A 21,124-nucleotide genomic window follows, 5' to 3' on the forward strand; every position below is an offset into this window, starting at 1 on the left:
TAAAAAAGAATTTTATATATGGGAGCTTTTGTTCGCTAATCACTCGTCCCCACAGTTAACCAAATTGCGCACAAAAAACTCACTTTCCATTAAAACATGCATTTGTCCTTTGCCAACTCGCCGCCAGAGGGCGCCAAAGTCACTAATCTCTCTACCTCCAGCATTGAGGAAGATTGCGGTAGCGAGGAGGGGAAAAAAGCCAACATTAGCCCAGAAAAGAGAAGAAAATCCAACGTCAGTGCTCAGCAGCATGCCATAAAAGACATCATCTTCGCGGCCTGCTAACGACGACTTGCCGGCCCGAGGCTCCAACAGAAGCGGGCTGCTGCTATCGAAGGTGCGGACCCTCTTATCAGGACCGGGCAGGGCTGAAATCCTCTTCCCACGGAGGCGCGGCATGACGAGGGGGAGGAAGAAGAGTTTGAGGGGGAGGAACTCTGCCGCACAACAACTCCCAAGCTCCTCTTTGCACTCAAACTTGGGAAAAAAGTTGACATGAGCTTAACTCCGCTCACATGTTGAAAGTAAAACGACGGTTGAACCGACATCGAGTCACGTTTTTTTAAGGCGGGAGGAAGAAAGCTTGCTAGTGTCTTGAGTGCCTGAGCTAACGACCGTTATTGACTAATTCTTCGCATTTCACGCTTGTGGATTCATGAAGTTTGGGACGTTATGGTTCACAAATACGGTGAGTTGCGTTTAAGCACTTTAACGACTTGTCAACAAGTTTGCGATTTTTTTGTGCTCTAAATTTAAAAAAAAAGACTAACATAGGATGGTGGCGGTGGAGCGTTCAGGTGTGCCCAGTGAAAATGAGACCAGGTGAGGCAGAAAAGTGTCCTCGGGACGCCACAAGCAATTGTTTCGACTACTCAACGATTATTTCGACAATTAATCGACCGATCGGGTAGTAGAAATCACGTAATTTACTGTTATGTTAAGATGGGTTGCACATTTTGGCTGTAAATTGGATTGCATGAAGGGAATGGGGGAGAGCTTTCTAAAACCTTGACCGTCATGTACACCAGAGTACACTGGCTGCCAATGACAGCGCTAGACGTCCAATCCATTTTGACTGAGAGGAAAGAATGTTTATTCGCTCCTTCCCAGTCCCAATGAATTTGACGTCTTATGCTGTCAAGGCCTTGAAAGATGAGCATTCACAGCCAGTCCTCACAGTTTAAATCAGTGGTTCCCAACCACCGGGCTGCGGACCGGTGCCGGTCCCTGCCATTTGCTACCGGTGTTGTGCCGAAAAATAGCCGCCCCGCGGTGAAATGTCCCCCCTGACGGGAATGCTTATTTATAACGCTTTATTGATGTGAAAACATCACGTTTTAATGGACGCATTACAGTAAGGGATTTACGACTGTAAAATCAGTTTAAAATGATTAAATTAGACAAAATACTAGTACTTTATTTTAGTAACAAATCGTGGACTGGGCCACATAACCATCTTTGAACAGAAATGTATTAGTCTACAGGTTTTCACGACCATATCTCAATGACAATCACACAGGTATGACATTAGTTCAAGCAGAGTAAAATAATACATATATTCACGGTACAAGAAAACCGTTTCCATGTACTTCAATTGGTAAGAAAAAGCTGTACGAGTGACGTGTGGGCGCTCAATAATAAAATAAATAAACGCTCAATAAAGCAATATGAATAAGCATTCCCGTAAGGGGGGACATTTCACGCGGGGCGGCTATTTTTCGGCACAACACCGGGCCACAGAGAAATAAGTAATTTATTAACGATGGCAATCTGGCCTGTGGCTATCAACACATCAATATCCCTGTCTACTCTATAGACTAATCTGAGTAAACATTTGTATAGGTCGACATCTAATGGTTGGCTGCAATCAAGGGCGGAGGTTTGCATAGGATGGTAGGGACATAACACTACCAACTTTTCAGGATGCTCAAATTGTCCCCACCAACTTTTAAGCAAACTTATATGCATTATGTAATGGGTTCAGTTATAAAGGTAGTTTAGATTGTCATTCCATATGTTGCAAGAAAAGAATTGACCCTGCCATTATTAAGTGAATTATTTTCATTATGTTAAAACTTACATTTACCTCTTTTCACTTGCTGAATGCGCTAGTCCATTTTTCCCATAAAACACGTTTGATTGGCTGATGATTTCACCCCCAAAGACCCCCCCCCCCCCCCCCCCCCCCGACACCCATGCACGCTTGCACTCGCATAGCCCCTATGTCGACAACATGCCGCCTCCTCCGCCCCCTTCGAAGGGGAGGGAAATTAGAAGTTTTTTTTTTTTCCGGCTAGCAGCAACCACTGTTAGTACTTTCAGAAGATGCCAATGTTGTGAAGGTGGGAAACACCACTATTTTGTGCTACTGAAAGTGCAACCTGCATCAGAGTTAGCATAACATTAAACTGTATGAACTTGCTAACCTGCAAAACTTGAGTAGGAAGCTGCTTAGAGAGAAGTGTCCTTCTGTTTGGTTTTCTACTGTTAACGTTAATTAAACTGTGAAAAATGTAACGAACTCTGCTGGAAACTATAGAACCAGAAAAACTTGAGCAAGAAGCTGAGCAAGACGCTGCTTAGAGAGAGAGGGGTGCTGCATGAACTCATATGCAACATACACACAACATAATCATAATTAACTATGTTCATTAAAAAATAAAAATGAAATGTTGGGATGTCGCGAGCTACCCACACTAGCGTGGCGATCGACTTGTCGATCGTGATTGACGTAATGAGCCCCCGTGATTTAGCCCATCAATTAATTAGGTGCATATTCGTGAGAAATGTAGCCCTGACCCCCATTCACCCAATCTGTTTGGTCTTATTTATGTCCCATCCTGAGTAAAAAGTGTACATGCAGGTTATGCTGTTACATCATCACTACCAATGTTGGGAGTCACCTACGCCCTTGGCCGCAATTACTTGGGTGTTTGCACAGCTATAGCAGCCCAGCGCCAGTCAATGTAAACAGTAACTTTAGCTGCTGTCTGCTGTGGGCGGCGACGTCTTTGGACAGCTTTTTCACGGGGAAAAGGCCACCTGATGACCCAGAAGAGGAGCTTACAACCAAGTCCATTCTGCATAATATGTGGCTGAAAGCTAGCAAATGAGGCTACAAAAGCGAATGCACCGAGAGCATCACACCTCATGGCGAGCCGTATTGCTAAAGCTAAGAAATCTTTCCCGATTGGAGAAGCTTGCGACCACGGATATTTGCTGACAAGTTTTAGGAGTGGGCGCTGTTAAAAAAAGGTTTTTTCAGTAAATGATGAGTGACATTTTCCCTGCACTTAATATTAGTTTTTAGCCTCGACGTGTTATTTTATATTTACTGTCATTTGCTGCCACACATTGCCTTTCCGTGAAAAAAAGGTCCACATTACACTGGTCAGTGGTGCAAAAAAGGTTGGGGACCACTGGTTTAAATGACTTGGACGTTTATCGTTGTCAGTGACAGGCAATGAGTTAATAATTTGAAACGATCCATTATTTTTTTCCAAACCTAAAGGAGATGTTTGGGAATATCTAATTACCAAATGGATTACAGTGCTCTGTTTTCATTGAAAACGACAGAAATAAGAATATCTACTGTGTTCCCCTTTAACTAATTCATATTCAGTACATTTTAACTGGAGGGGCCGAATAAATGATTAAGTATAAGGCCCTGTTCTTATATATACTGTATATAGGCTATAAACATTTTTATTCTTGAGTTGCTTGCTTTCAATTAGGGCTGCAGCTATGGAATATTTTACTAATGGAGTAATTGACTGAAAATTCTATCGATTAATCGAGTAATCGGATAAAATATTATATTTTTAGGTAAAGAGCAATTATAAACATACATGAGAAAAAAGATATTTAATCCAATATTGAACCATTTTCAGTCAATCAATGTCTTTATTTTCGATGTACATTGTTGAAAACAGCCAACAATTGCATCTCAGATGTGACGAGAAAAAAAAATTCACTGATTTCACTCAAAAAACTTCTAGATCTTATAAAAAACCCAAACATATTTCTTACCTAAAAATGTAATTACGCTTGATGACACGCATCACTTGTTTTTCCCACGTGTTTCAATTGAATTTCCATTTGTGTCAAGCTATTTTTAAGTTCTAGTTCAGTTTTAAGTTAGTCTAAACTGTAAGTACTGATAGGATTTTGAGTTTTTGCAGTGTTCAAAATAAATGTACGTTACTTGCTGTATTGGACCATAATAGCCACCAGTGCTACTTGGCGTTTTATTCAGCAATGACTACTGAGCTAAAACTGACAGTTATCTTTATTATTTTTTAATTTTACACCCTCATCACTCTCCAACGCTGTGTTTTTACAGATTAAATAAAGCATGTATGTAAGACACGTTAGCCACGCATCGACAGTGGTCATAATAAATAGAAACCTAGCCTTCCGCAGGGCTAACGTTACGTGAGCGAGTGACAGTAATGTTATATTTATTAGCTCCGAGAAATCTACTGCTTAAAGATGGCGGCTGTTTACCAACGCTGGCCAGATTTTTTGTATCACTGTACTACTTTTATTAGTGTATGTATTCTTCCAGTGTTTTATCTAATTTTGTGAACTGTAAATTCAGGCGTTAAGGAGTGAAAATTTGTGTTCTTTTGTCATACTATGGTAGACACTGAGCGAGCAGCGGTTCTGCTTCGCCGATACCAGGACAGCCTGACCAGTCCGGATGAACAGGCCTTGAAGAACAGTGTGGGGAAAGTGTCCGCCATTCTCGGCAGTCAACTCTTCCAAGCTCTTCTTGGTAAGGAGAAAAAAACAACAAATCAGATTTAAACCATTATCGGGCACTCATTGAACTCTTTGGCTGCCATTGGTGGAGCAAGATGTCCAATCCATTTTGACTGGCAGGACGAATGAATGCGCCGTCAATGGCGTCTAAAGAGTTTACAATACATTTTTTATCAATTTATTATTATTTTTTTGTTAAAAAACATAAATATGATCTTTTGTTGTAGATTTTTTTTAACAAAAAAGGAAAAAAAACAAAAAATATTATTATATAATATTATGTGAAGAGTAACTACAAAATAAAAAAGTAAATGGGATCTTTTTTTTTTTTTACTTTAAAACAGGGTTAATGCGGGTCATTAAAAAGCATTAAAAGTCATTACATTGATTTTGGGGTCAAAATTCAGGCCTTAAAAAGCATTAAAATAAGTGTTTGAGGCATTAAAAATTATGTTAACTTGACGATTTAGAAAAAATCTTTTTTTTTTTTTTTTAAATTACATTATTTGAGTTGTCTGATATCAGGTAGCCGTGATAAGAGAACTTAGGATCATTACGGGATAAGAGAGCCGATACTGTTGGCTACCCGATAATATCGGCATTAACGCATAAACACATTTTTAAATAATGATATCGGGTAATAACGACATCAGTTTTTCCATGAACTGTTTTGGGTCAATATGCATGTTGCCTTCAAAGTGGATATAAGGCCTTCTGCATTTGTACAAGGACAGGTCAAAGCTTAGCACAGCAGTTATTAATTAAATTACCATTAAATAATTGAAAAATAATGAATTATAAATTCATTACATATCTCATTCACTGTACTGAGGCTGTGTGCCTTTGTTGTTATGTTGAGCCAACAGCACTAGGTGAGCCATATGTGATATGGCAGTGCCTTATTGGCACGTTGCCCTTGAACGTGATCCAAAAAACTGACGTTTGCGCTATTTTGATTTCAACAAAAATTACAGTGATACAATGGAGGCACTTTTTCCATAACTTCAGTTGTTCTCTTATTTTTCACAGAATGCTGATTGGAAAACCTTGTTGTTGGTACCTTTATCATTAGTAAAGTATACAGTGGGGCACAACAATACAATTAGCCGTAATATGTTAAGGTCACAATCGCATATATCGGTATCTGTTTTATATCTGTTTCGGATTTTTGGAGTTGGACAATGTCGGGAAATTGGTTATGGGTAAAAAAGGTATTATTGGACAACTCTACTTACAATTTGTGTGTGTGAAACTATCTTTGGTTGGGTTTGGTTATGGGCATTAAATTAATTTTAAGTAGAAATAAAGGGACATTAAAAAGCATTACATGAGATTTGCTAACACCGGTAGAAACCTGAAAAAAAAACAAAAAAATTAACTTAATTTTTTTTTTTAAATTTGTAATTAATATAATAAATAGCTAAATTGGATGTGATCTTTTCTGTTACTTTATTTTTATTTCATACTTATTTTTTTAACGTAATTTTAAAAATAAGATGAAACCTGATCATTTGTAGCCAGTCTTCCCAGTTGAAATTAATTGGACATCTATCGTTGCCAATGGCAGGCGATGATTTAACTACTCACTGCAGAGTATTATTGGGAGTCATAACCAGGGTGTATTTGTTTTTAATCATTTTAATTGTATTTGTTTTTATTGACATTTTATTAATAAATAATTTCACTTATTCAATATAAAATATATAAATAAAATCCAAAAATACAATAATCATTAAAACTAATTATTGATAACAATACAATTATAATGGAGAACTGGTGTCCATATATGTGGACATGAGCTTTTTGGTCATTTAGGCCATACTTGTATACTAGACAGTAGGGGATTAACGGTACACAAAAATCTCGGTTCGGTACGTACCTCGGTTTTGAGTTCACGGTTCGGTTCGTTTTCGGTACAGTAAGAAAACAAAATGCAAAATATAAATGTGCTAGTTGTTTATTACACACCTTTGTGCTTTCAACAATAGGAACATTAGCCTATACAAAGCTAGAATTCTGCTCAAAAAGTAGCAAGTTTAAAGATAATCCAACAACAATTTGCCTTTCAGACCCCGCGTATTGGTCAGCTTTCCTTCTGAAAGAAAGAAGAAAAAAGAAATCCTGTGCTAAAGAGAAAAGCAATCCTAATGACAAAGATTTGAACATGTATTTTACAAATGAAATGCCCCAATGAATCTTTTTTTTTTTTTCTTATGAACGGTTTTCAAAAGCTTTATTGGTGGATTTTCTCAAGTTAAAGCGCCACACCGAAATTAATAAATTTAATTGTGTTAGCAGGATCTGTGTATTATTCTTATTATATAATTACAGGTGTTTTAGCTCATTTCAATTTATTTTATTTAAATGGGCTATTATTTATTTTATTATTATAGCAGAGAAGACAGCAGTAAATGAACAAAGACAAGTCAACTGTTCCCCGATCTACCACTCAAGAGATCTGATGGACTCAAAAAGTAGGTTCCGATTGCATATTAGTTTGAAAATCGACCGGATCCACCGTATATTTACACAAGTGACTTCTGGTCTGCCCGATCCTAGCTACCGGTAGTAGTATTGACGCAGGAGGGTCGCGTCTCGCGTCAAATAGTAAACTCTGCTGTTCTTTTCGCGTGCGTCGTGTTGAGCCGTTTCTGGGACGCGTCTAACACGCGGCCGCACTGCGACTGGTGTGCATTAGCTGATTGACTTTAACGCCCGTGTTTCACTGCATTCTCGCGGCGGCCACGTTGTCGCGCCGTTGACGTTTCTGGGTTATACTGTCGTACCGTCTTTGTCCTCATTATAGTAGAGAAGATGGAGTAAATATAATCTACACAAGGAAACTGTAAACCGATCGACTCACAGCCTCGAAAAGTAAGGGTTACATTACGTCAGAAACTTGTTCGGTACGCCTCCGTTCCGAACCGAGCACCACGTACCGAAACGGTTCAATACAAGTACATGTACCGTTACACCCTTACTATATAGGAGTAGGAACCTCTTGGTACCTCACGATACGATACGATTCACAATATAAAAGCTCACGATAACGATGATCTGACGATATGGCGATACAACGATTATCGATACATTTGTAGAATATCCTGGAATGATTTTCTGACCAACAACTAATAAACAGAAAAACAAACTTCTGCTGTGAATTGGAATGAGTTTATCACTAGTAGACGTCCAATCCATTTGAAATGGATGGCAGCGAATGATCATTCGCTGCCATCCCTCTCACTTCAAATGGATTGAACGTCTATGACCGTCATTGGCAGCAAATGCTAGGCAATGAGGTAATTTTGGGCCATTTAAGGTCATTTACCTGTTGATGTTCAGTTACTTCCTGTTAATATTGGGGTATTTTATGGATCACTTCCTGTTGATTTTGAGTTACAGAACAGGACGTGACCTGGGAATCACCCAAATGAATAGGCAGTGCCTCAAATTCAACAGGAAATGACCTATAAATGCCCTAAAATGAACCGCAAGTGACCTGTAAATGCCCTGAAAACTCCCAGTCTAAATGGATTGGGCGTCATGCACTGTCACTGCAGCCTTAGAGTTAACTGAGACACTATTATGGTGGAAGATTTTGGTAGCAACTTGTAGGTTCCTTTTTATTTTATTTTTTTAGGCATTGACACCTTTTTAAAACAATATCTCGATTCTTGACAGGAGCATATCGATAACCTTTTGGGATACAAAGTATCACGATATATCACCATTTCGATATTTTGTCACACCCCTAATACTAGATGTTTATATTGTGGCCTGCATGACCAAAAATACGATGTATGTATTTGGACGCCTGGTACAATATATCGTTTGAACATCGCTATATGCGCTTGCGCAATAGTCCCATCACAGGACGTGCAATTGTCCTTTTTTTTTTTTTCTAAATGTAAACTTTCTTCATAAAAGCAGCAATTTTGCAGAGACATAGCTGTCTGGATCCCTTTTACATACACCCATCTTCATTATTCACAGATAAACTCCCTTAGCCTGGATTAAACGGAATTATATGAATACTAGGGATGTCCTGATCGCATATTTTCCCACCCGAGTTAGTCAGCTGATTATGAGAATCTGCTGATAGAGTCCCGAACCGATTTATTCTTTTATACGCTCACGCTGCCAAGAAGAGCCTCTCACTTACACAATGAATGGGTTGCCACAGCACACTTCAGACTGTGTACCAAGCGTAACGATGATTAAGACATTTGTGCCTTTAATCGTAGAGCTGCCGAGGCGTCTCCAGCCAGACAAAGCCACAAACCTGTCAATCATTGTGAACTTTAAGTACCAACTGCCAGCTGCACTGGTGACCAAGAAAAACAGTTTGGTCCCCCTGTTTTTCAGGAGGGAGCATGAGAGGCTGTACTAGCATGAAGAAGAACAAAAGAAATATATAGATTTTCAATTAAAAACCTCAAATGGGTCATCTCTAATGAATAAAATGTGGACATAGTGAGTCAACCAAAGTCTTCTCAAACAGAGCTATTCAAGTCTGGTGAAAATTCTTCTAGTTTTAATATCGCAATATATATCGCAAACCCTCCAAAAATTGCAATATCAGTTTTTTCCAATATCGTTTAGCCCTAGTGGACGCCAGGTCTTTATGAGGTTAAATGTTTTAAAATTTTCCAAAATACTCAATTGCCTTTTAAAGGGTTAAACTTACTAGTGATTTTTTACAACTTTGACGCTTGCGTCTGCCACACATGCCGGTGATAAACGGCTGCAATATGTCCAAGCTGAAGGCGCGCTTCCTTATTATGGCCAGTCACAGGATATCAATGGCGGGTTACAAAAAGTTAGTCTCTGCATCTTAATGGTTATGAAAGAGAGCATTCACTTGAGCATACAAAGCACATGTGTGCACCCCTTGTGCGACATGGGCGCAGTGTAATGAAAGCCAGTCAACACACACGGTCTCAGTCTATCTATAGAATAATTAGATCAGACTTCTCAAGTCATGATATTTTTTCCATTTCCTGGATTGGGTAGTGGACAACAACAATTGCTCTCCTTCGTACAGTTGACTCACCAACTTCCAGAAAGTACGAGTCATCCTTTTGAATGAAAGTGACAAATCCAATGGCAATGTTCTACTGTATCTATGATAAGCAATAATATTTATTTACTGCAAGAAGGGGAAAAAAGGTTGTTTAACCTTTTATTGGCCACTCATTTAACGCACTGGCTGCCATTGAAAACGCTGGACGTCCAATCCATTTTGTCTGTCCATATTTAAGTTTTCTGACCCGACATAATTATTGAAAATAATGATTTGCACATAGCCCACAGCTATTGATGAGCATTTGGATTGAAAACGAGTCGACGCGTCATTTTCTGAACAATCCCTTCATTGTGTTCCTGTTCGTCGTAATTCAATTGTATGCGACTTTGGGATTGTAGAATCTGTTTTGGATGTTCTACTGAAAATTACAAAACAGAAAAAGGTAGAAAAATGATCTGCAGTAGGGCATCCACGATGACTCAACTAGTTAAGAATTTATTTATTGCCTAATTAATTGAAAACTATTTTGGTGGTCTAATAATATTTGGAAACATTGTCGACCTAAAACCTGTCAAAATTCTATTTTTTAAGCCTCTTAATCGTGGATATTCTCTTAAGTATAAAATGTATCTATGGCTTTTATTTTATTTTTTTGTCTTTTCACATTTTATTTTACCTTAAAAAAGGCGAAAAATCTATTCTTTATTTTGTTTTATTTATTTAAAATTCTAAATAAAGTAACTTTTCCCAATTTAATTTGAATATATTTCAAATAAAAAAATGAAACCGTAAATATTCTCTTTTTTAAATAGAATTTCAATTTGCATTCATTTATAGAAATATAAAAAGAAGAAGGATTGAAAAACTATATATGTTTGCAAACATCTGTTTGTGATTTCCAGTTAAAATTTCAAGTCCAGAGCTGAATAACGGTAAATAACATCTTTCCTATAAGAGCCGATTTGTCGACTATCAAAATCATCGTTTTTGGGAAGCCCTAGTCAAATGTTTATTTTTGTATTTTGTATGACACTTACTGTATATCCTAATAGAATAGAATGGCATCTTTAAGACGGAGCAAAGATTGGCTATCCCGTCGAGGATTCCGAGCATTCCTAACAAAGAATGTTCCTTTAGAGACCGGCCCGAAGCAGATAAAAAAAAAATAATAAAAAAATAAGCTTACTTTTGGCAGCCATGCTCAAGCCAGTGCTAGGATTTTGGTTCTATGTGAGACGACCTAGTGGTAGCTAGATTCACTGAGCTTGGGCCTTTTATGGGACATGTGGTTTGCATCACCGCATAAAAACGTTACCCAGCCGCCTTCTACTCTACTTGCCTTCACATGCTCTTGTGGGTGGCTTTGTTTAAAGCTCTTCTTGTCTTCTTGGACAGCTTAAAAAAATACTAATCATTTATCCTTAAATGTAATGTTGAAAATGGGATGATAGTGTTTAGGGGTTTTGGTTTGTGATATCTTAATGCAAGATTCCCCTACTTTTACATTGTAAACTTGAGTGGGAGAACAATAGGAACTGAATTTTCATTATTGAGCTTTTATTTATATTTTTGTTTATCCATATTTATGTATTACATTTGAGGGGTTTCATAGCTAAACTGTTTATAGGGCAGTCATTATTATTACCTTGCGTTGAATTGAGCTGTACAAATAAACTTTCCTTGCCTCTTTTAACTAATAGACAAGTTTCCAAGGTACTTCCTCTTTACTACCGCATTTCTGCTCGCCACTTCCGTTTTACAATTCCTACATCCAAAGCAACAGTGGAACTGGAGTAACGTTACTCATCAAAATCCCTTAAAAAAGACAATTTGGAAATATCGCATCCATCTGCCATCATCAAGACATGGGAGGACAACATGTTCATGAAGGCAGATGTGGAACCAAGCTCGTGCCACCACAAAGACCGGGTGTTTTTGTAGCCATGTTGCTGCTGTATTATGGAAGGTATGTTCTTCCTAACCCTGCATTTCCATGTGTCCGGTGCTCAAAAAATACTAAAGCTAAAATCTTTTGCATTAAACGACTTGTTGCCTTTGATATTGTTACTACGATGATGATTGTAATTATGATGATCTTTAATATTATTTACTACAACTACTGCGGTTGCAACATATGCTATCTGCAGCTAGCCTGTTGCTAATCAGTACGTGTAGTATGACAACAATTGTGTCAACTCATAAATGCAAGTTTTTTTGTTCGTTTGTTTACAGATGGAAAACGCTATTAGGCAAGGGAAGACAGGTTGATGTGCTTCACAACAACACATGATGAACATATATCGAGACTACATGCGTACTACCCTGGGGTGGCCGAGAGGCTGGGGCTGGGAGAGCTTGCAGCGGACCTTGCGGCGGACCGTCTGCTCTATCCCAAGATCCAACTACTAGCTTTTTAAATGCAGGAACTTGAAGATACGCTATTGAAGCTGGAATTACCGAGGACAGCGCCCGTCTGGAGGCCACCCAGGGTCTCCGTAATGTCGGGGGAAAGTTTGGTGAGGTAAAGCCGCTCCGGAGCTCTGCTGTCAGATATTACATTCTAGTATGCTCCACCTTCGTTAATGTTTTTGTAATAATTTTATAAATTATGATTTATTGACCTATTTTGCACATGCACCAATCCTTTTAAATAAAACAAGAAATGGAATCATGTTGTCCAAATATTTTATTTTGATCAATATCTGCAATGAAAAAGAATTACACACTATTTTCATTTTATATGTATATGCCTTGTAGTATTTCCTTGTAACAACAAAATCCATGTCAGCCCTTCTGCATTCGGCAAATGTAATATCATTTGTAATTTCACCTAATTTTGTCCACTGAAGTTGCCGGCGTATCAGTCTACACCTCACGTAAACACAGGCTGGCAGGTTGTTATAATTTTGTCCAAAAATGATCAACAAAGTTATAAGAACAATCATAAAATCTTTTAGGTGTATCCTTAGGTTTAAATCGCATCCTCAACTTCTCGTCTGCAGCTGGTTTCGATTTAAGGCGTACGGCGAGGTAAATACACACTGGTGCTTTAAAGCTGGGCGCTGTTCAAAACATTCCACTTCAAACCATATATAAAGGCGCTTCCAGGAGTTCACGCACAGCACAGAAAGTCGCGGAGTCTCATCCATGTCGTGCTAAATTCATCTTTGGAGATTCCGTGGGTTCCTCTGGTTTGATTTTGCAATTTTAACTTTGTCAACACACTGCTTACTTGATCCGCAATACATGTTGTTGTCTCTAAACCGGAAGTTCGGAGCAGAAATTTTCCAAGATGGCGCCACCCATGTTTTGCTGAGGAAACTTGTCTATAAGCTGCCATTGACAATGCTAGACGTCCAATCCGTTTTGACCAGGAGGGTTGACAGTGATCATCCCACCAGTCCATTTTTCAAAATTGGATTTAAAAAGATTTCTTAAATAAAAATAAAAAAGGCCTTACATTAAATGGCACTCCCTGTAAAAATAGATTGTACGTCTAGCGCAGTCGAAGGCACAGGAACATATCCATCACTGTCAATGGTAGGCATTACAGTAAGTTAAATATTATGGAAGTAAAAGAATGAGAAATGTTACTGTTATTGGGGACGATCACCAGTCATTATCAATTTTAATTGTATTAATTTGGAGGGATGTCCCCAATCAGATCAAGTGATCGGAAATGGGGAGAATTTTTCAGAGGACCGGAATTGGGTGAATAGGATCGTGTTTTTTAATTAAAAAAAATATATATATATGTTTTGTTTTTATTTTTTAAGGGCCAAAAAAATAACAAAATAATCCAGAAATACAATGGCATTCCCAAAAGAAACAAAAATATATACCTTTTATACTCTGCAACAATACAGTACAGTATTGTAACATATTTGGAACTTTTGTGAAGACATTGTTTTAAGTCATTTTGTTTTATTTCATTTGAACATTTTGTATTATCATAACTTCCTAGTTCTATAACTTTCATATTTGAAATATACAGTATATATATATATATATATATATATATGTATATACAGTATAGATATACAGTGCCTTGCAAAAGTATTCGGCCCCCTTGAACCTTGCAACCTTTTGCCACATTTCAGGCTTCAAACATAAAGATATAAAATTTTAATTTTTTGTCAAGAATCAACAACAAGTGGGACACAATCGTGAAGTGGAACAAAATTTATTGGATAATTTAAACTTTTTTAACAAATAAAAAACTGAAAAGTGGGGCGTGCAATATTATTCGGCCCCCTTGCGTTAATACTTTGTAGCGCCACCTTTTGCTCCAATTACAGCTGCAAGTCGCTTGGGGTATGTTTCTATCAGTTTTGCACATCGAGAGACTGACATTCTTGCCCATTCTTCCTTGCAAAACAGCTCGAGCTCAGTGAGGTTGGATGGAGAGTGTTTGTGAACAGCAGTCTTCGGCTCTTTCCACAGATTCTCGATTGGATTCAGGTCTGGACTTTGACTTGGCCATTCTAACACCTGGATACGTTTATTTTTTAACCATTCCATTGTAGATTTGGCTTTATGTTTTGGATCATTGTCCTGTTGGAAGATAAATCTCCGTCCCAGTCTCAGGTCTTGTGCAGATACCAACAGGTTTTCTTCCAGAATGTTCCTGTATTTGGCTGCATCCATCTTCCCGTCAATTTTAACCATCTTCCCTGTCCCTGCTGAAGAAAAGCAGGCCCAAACCATGATGCTGCCACCACCATGTTTGACAGTGGGGATGGTGTGTTCAGGGTGATGAGCTGTGTTGCTTTTACGCCAAACATATCGTTTTGCATTGTGGCCAAAAAGTTCAATTTTGGTTTCATCTGACCTTCTTCCACATGTTTGGTGTGTCTCCCAGGTGGCTTGTGGCAAACTTTAAACGAGACTTTTTATGGAGATCTTTGAGAAATGTCTTTCTTCTTGCCACTCTTCCATAAAGGCCAGATTTGTGCAGTGTACGACTGATTGTTGTCCTATGGACAGACTCTCCCACCTCAGCTGTAGATCTCTGCAGTTCATCCAGAGTGATCATGGGCCTCTTGGCTGCATCTCTGATCAGTTTTCTCCTTGTTTGAGAAGAAAGTTTGGAAGGACGGCCGGGTCTTGGTAGATTTGCAGTGGTCTGATGCTCCTTCCATTTCAATATGATGGCTTGCACAGTGCTCCTTGAGATGTTTAAAGCTTGGGAAATCTTTTTGTATCCAAATCCGGCTTTAAACTTCTCCACAACAGTATCTCGGACCTGGCTGGTGTGTTCCTTGGTTTTCATAATGCTCTCTGCACTTTAAACAGAACCCTGAGACTATCACAGAGCAGGTGCGTTTATAAGGAGACTTGATTACACACAGGTGGATTCTATTTATCATCATCGGTCATTTCGGACAACATTGGATCATTCAGAGATCCTCACTGAACTTCTGGAGTGAGTTTGCTGCACTGAACGTAAAGGGGCAGAATAATATTGCACGCCCCACTTTTCAGTTTTTTATTTGTTAAAAAAGTTTAAATTATCCAATAAATGTTGTTCCACTTCACGATTGTGTCCCACTTGTTGTTGATTCTTGACAAAAAAAACTAAATTTCATATCTTTATGTTTGAAGCCTGAAATGTGGCGAAAGGTTGCAAGATTCAAGGGGGCCGAATACTTTTGCAAGGCACTGTAGTTTAATTTGGATTTAAAATTTTTATAGAAGTGTTGGGTTTTTTTTTTTTTTTTTTTTTTGTATTACATATTTGTTTTCATGGCATTCACACATTTAATACAGTATATTTCTCTCAATTCCGAGGTTTTTGTTCATTTCCTTTATGTTGTGAAACATGTGTGCTTGCCCACTTGTTGCACGGTTGCCCTGTCAGGAACAAAAGCTGCCTTAACTGTGCATCCAATCTTTTGTTGCAGCAAATGTTAGGGGGAGTGACGCTTGCTTTGGGCTGGGGGATCCCCACTTTCAATTACCCTCAAATGTCCATGGAATATTTGATTGGCCCGGCTTGTAAATGTGACCTACTTTTCTTTTGACTCTTATACTCCACTAAGCTCCATTCCGTAGCAGATCGAGGTCACATTCTTGTTTTTTACTCTCCTAAACAGGCAGAAGGGAAGTTGATTCCAGTTGAATAGATGTATGACAAAAACGGAGGCTCAGTATGTACAAACACCTGTAATCCTCCATGTATCGACTCCCTGTCAGCTAGAAAATGCAATTTCTGGAGAAAATTTATTGGAATGATTTGCTCTCCCATTGCTTCCTTGTACACTGACTGGCTACCATTGATGGTGCTAGACCTCGAATCCATTCTCCCCTCCCAGTCCAAATGAATTGGACGTTTAGCCCCGTCAACGGCACTGAAAGATGAGCATTCGCAGCCAGAATTGGATGTCTATCGTAGTCAATAGCAGGTAATGAGTTAATTTGGGGTCACTTGCTTGTTAATTTTAGGGTAGGTTAGGGCATTTTCAGGTCACTTCTTATTCATTGAGCAGATCCTGTTTGTTTTGGGGCACTTACAGGTCATTTCCTGTACATTTTGGGGCATTCCCGAGTAACTTTCTGTATCATTTGTCGAGATGTCCCCGATCCGATCACATGATCGAAAATTGGGCCGATCAGGCAATCTTTCAGAGGCTCGGAATTGGGTGAAAAGGATCGGGTTTAAATGTTTTATTTTTTCATTTTATTTTTAAGGGCTAAAGAGTAACAAAATAATCCAGAAATACAATGGCATTGCCAAAGGAAACAAAAATATATACGCTTTATACTCCCCAATACTCCCGGAAAAGTCGTAAGAACAAGTACTGTGAACAGTACAGTACTCTAACATGTTTGGAACTTTTGTTAAAGAAATCGGGACATCCCTAATAATATGGATTGCTTCCTGTCAATTGTTAATCAATCAAGGAAGTTTTTTTGGGGGGGGTAAAAAATCAATAAGAGTGAATGGAAATGTTTTTGTGGGAGTTGAATGTGCAATAGAAATGAATGGGAACGGTGAAAATCTATATGGAGTTTTTTGTGAAATTTTGCCAAAAGCTGGATGTTAACTTTATTGTGCCTTGATTTTCTGACATTTTTAATGTGTGAATTATGTGAATGGGACAAAAAGGACACTGGGCGCAGGGCCGATTCAAATAGCCCACACACACCCCCCACACACACAATGGGCTTTCCAACAAGATTCTTAGTTAAAAGCAAAAAAAAACGGGCAATTATCATTCGTTTTACGTAAATATTTCGAAGTATAACGCTAGAGAGAAATCTAATATGGTATTCACGTTTCAAAATGCATGCATGGTGCGAAAAATATAATAATTACCATGAATCGTCGACCAAATCACTCTTGAGACAGTCGTGCCTACTTGTAGGCTTAAGTTTCGTCCTGTTCTAACCGAAATCCGGTGTTGGAACGCAGAGTGTGTTTGAGAATTGCTCTCCCTGCCAGGGCCCCGGGCTGGTGTGGGGTGGGCTGGCCCCCTACCTGAAGGCGTGACGCAGGGTCTGCTGGAAATGTTATGTCATTATATCACGAAGTCTCTGCTGTAGGACAAGTTACAATTTGAAATGTTCTTTACCAGTGGAAATTGTCAATAAAAAACATAAAAAAAACAGTTTTTGCCACAACTGTGAACTTTATTGGCAAATTTGAAAAAGAGCCTGCGTTGTGTGAATTTTCAGAACGTTTGGAAGTTTGAATGGTGTGAATCGGCCAAAGGGTGTGGACTGTGTGCCGTACCAAAAAGAGTGGACAGAAAGAAAAAAAAATGTTTTGTGGGGAACTCTGCTTTGTAAAGCATCCCCAAAATGACTTTGCATGAACTTTTCACCAGTCCTTGCCTTAACATCAAAAGGTCTTCTGGCTAAGATGATGATGTTATTCCCCTGCATGGAAGGAACGCATGTGGTTTGTTAGGCTTGGAAGGCTTCCCGTTTATTTTGGAAAATCTGTACACAGCCTGATGTGAGAGGTGGCAAACGTACCCCAATGTTTTTTCAGGAGTAGAACAAAGTACATGCTTTCTTCCAGAAAACAAGCAAAGCCTGGTGGTAGAGAAGGAGAAACCATGGCTTTTTGACAAAAAGTCCCATTTGTTTCAAATGGTTAAAAACATAAAATCTTAAATCTTGAAAATGCTATTAAAAAAGTTTGACAAAAAAACTTACTGAAATTTCCCCAAAACAAACAGGAAGTGAACAGGAAATGCCCCTAAATTAACAGGAAGTGGTCTGGAAATGCTGAAAAATAAACAGGAAATAATCCAAAATCTACTGGAAGTGACCCTGGGCCTGGAAGAACCCCAAAATGTACAAATGCACCCACGAAGGCACCCAAAATTAACAAAGAATAGATTCCAAATTAACTCAAAGATAGACATTCAACTTAATTTATTTAGGCCTTGGCTGTGAATGCTCAACTGTCAGTACCAGTGACGGTGCAAGACGTCCAATTTGGACTGGGAAGGGTCTAAATGTGGTCAATGGCATCCAATGAGTTAAGAAGGAAGTGACCTGAAAAGGCCCAAAAATGAATAGGAAGTGACTGGACATCTACAAAAAGTGACCAATGGGAGAGCAAAGTATCTTCATGCAATTTCTCCAGAAATGGCCTCTTTCTAGTATTTATTTAAAATACTAGAATGTAGAGTCTTAAAATGGCAATATTTAAATATAGTTTTAACAAACAAACAAAAATACAACTACTCATGAGTCGTCATGGCCAAGAAAAGCTCAGCAGGCATAAACAGCACTGGGGGAAATAAGTAAAAAGTAGGGTTGTGTAATTTTAAGATCGAGATCATGGAGCGAAAAAAAATGTTCGAGTTCAGTGATCAGTTTCATATTTTGAAAATTTCGAACAGTCCCTCAAAACGAATCCAATGTAAATGGCTTCCAAGACATTTATCACGCTTTAGTTGACGTAAACTGGGACACTATACACTAGAAGTGGGAATCTTGAGGTACCTAACGATTCGATTACGATTCAGAGGCTATGATTTGATTATAATTCGATTATTTATGCTCCCCGAGGCTTTTAATGTTTCGTACAATGGTTCCAAAATTGTTCAAAAATCCTCTCAGGCTGAAACAAAGTACTATTTCAGTATCAAGTTCACAGTTCAAAACAGTAAATAAAATACTCAAATCCCCATTCTGTAACTGTATGTAGCTTTAAACTTCAGTACATTCAATTAATTTAATGTTGTGAATCAACTGTTAAAGTTGTTAAAATTGCTCCCGTTATTCCATAATTTCCCTTATGTCTACTTTCGACATTTGAGTTCAAGTTTTAAAACTGTCTCATCATTTAAAGATAGATTCAAGTCAAGATTTTGCCGATTTAGGAGTATTTTGGAAAAGAAGTTAATTAGGTTCACTACAACAAAGCCTTCTGTGCGCAAGTCCCTCGTCCCGCCCATCGCTGATTGGTCCACTCCGCTGTCTCCGCCCTGGAAATTTTATCCGCTTAATGGTGGCCAGACTCAATACCTGGAACAGCGGTGAGTCTGGAGTACCAGGCTAATTTTACCCTTATTATAAAATGTAATGTTTTCAGTTAGGCTTGGAACGATACAGGCGATTTACATGTAAAACATGGTTCCTTATATGAAACAAAAAAAAAAAAAACATAATTCAAAAGCCACTCCATAACGGATTAATTTTGTATCTTGAGGAACCACTGTACCTTGACTAATGTAAAAATACCAGTGCTGATCTGAGAAATGCTACCTCCCAGTAACCCAGGTGCATATTTTTAAAAAAAATAGATTTATTGCAATTTTGAGGACTTTTATTTTTCAAAGATTTGTTTTAATTTATAGATAATTTGTTATAATTGAATGTATCTGATAATATAATGTAAACTGCCAATCACTAATATACAACTAAAACTACTACAAATGTGTACTTCCTAAAAAATACATTTTTAAACAGTTATTTTTATACATTCCTTCAATGTCGAACAATGTATTCATTCCAGTTTGCTACAGATTTTGGTGTTTTTTTCAAGAGGCAGAATATTCAGTGCTGCTAATTTAAATTCATATGTGAATGAAATATTTAACAATGCTCAAGTTCCTTATTTTAAGTTAAAAAAAAATAATAATATGAGAAAAAAAATTGCGATATTTTTTGGGCCTACCCTGAAGTACAGATACAATATTTGTTTTCAACTGTTGTAAAAGAGTGGTACTGAGTAAGTTTTTTTCCATCTTTCGTCTACAGAGCAGATGGATGGGCCAAAGCCAGGTGTTAGTTGTGTCTAAAAGGGGAAACTTAAGGTGCAAATATCCCATCACGTTCCACCACATTAGCTACAGTTGTATTCAATTTGTAAAGTTACACATGCTTTTGTAATCAATATTTTTTGGACTGTAAACTGCAACTTTTTTCCTCATATTCGAACCCTAAAATGATAATCCCGTTATGCTTGAACTCACATTTATCTCTTTCGGTGCCATTGATGATGCTAGACCTCCAAATAGCTTTCTGCTGTGAATTTCAATAAGTTTGTCCAATCCGTTTGAAGTTGGAGGGGGGCGAACGTTCAGTCGTTGCCGGGCCCCCCACTTCAAATTGATTGGATGTCTAGTGCCGCCAATGGTAGTGAATGAGTTAACAAATATATATAAAGCATTGCAAGAAGACGTAAGTACTACAAAAAATGGTATTGATGAAAAAAATACGGAATATAGAAATTTAAATTGCAATATACAGCTAAGAAATGGGAAAAAAACAGATATATAAAATCATATAGAATAATAAGAAAAGAAAAAAAAATATGGCGGAAAACACTCAGGTGTCTTGAAGTTCCGCTCTGAGACCCCCAATTTGGCCAAATTTCAAAATTGTCCGATATGCACGTGTGATACATCATTGGAATGCTTAAAATCTCAATTTTCTGGGGGAAGAAAAATTTTGAACAGGAGGGCATTTTTAACCCCCCCCCCCCCCCCCCCCCCCCCCCACAAAAAAGTTTTTTTAGCAGCAAAACCCTATCTCACAGGTGTCAAACCGATTCCAGAAAGGGCCAAGTGGGTGCTGGATTTTGTTCCAACCGATACCGTGCAGAGAGTTTAACCAATGAACTTCCTACTGAAACATGCAGCACCTGACAAAGTTTAACTGATTACACATGTAAAAGATCTGATTGGTGAAAAGGTGTCCTCTTCATTGGTTGGAAAGCAAACCTGCACCCACTTGGCCCTTTCTGGAATCGGTTTGACACCTGTGCCCTATCTGGAGGCGTGAGCACGTGAGAGCAGAATTACAGACGCCATGAATTTAATGAGATATTATTGTGTTCTTACCTTGTTTCGATCCAAAAATTCCATGTAG

The 21,124-nt window shown here is 38.3% G+C and overlaps 1 protein-coding gene across 1 annotated transcript in view; it reads left to right on the forward strand.

The window, feature by feature from the left end:
* Positions 1–151: 151 nt before the first annotated feature.
* dlg3 (discs, large homolog 3 (Drosophila)) overlaps positions 152–21,124 on the forward strand; it is a 188,116-nt gene continuing 167,143 nt past the window's right edge. The window contains exons 1-2 of the mRNA XM_057849769.1: positions 152–688; positions 4,646–4,777. Coding sequence (XP_057705752.1) covers positions 673–688; positions 4,646–4,777 — 148 coding nt within the window. The 5' untranslated portion in view covers positions 152–672. The remainder of the gene's footprint in view (positions 689–4,645; positions 4,778–21,124) is intronic.

Source organism: Corythoichthys intestinalis, chromosome 11 (assembly GCF_030265065.1).
Source record: "Corythoichthys intestinalis isolate RoL2023-P3 chromosome 11, ASM3026506v1, whole genome shotgun sequence".
Lineage (NCBI taxonomy): Eukaryota > Metazoa > Chordata > Actinopteri > Syngnathiformes > Syngnathidae > Corythoichthys > Corythoichthys intestinalis.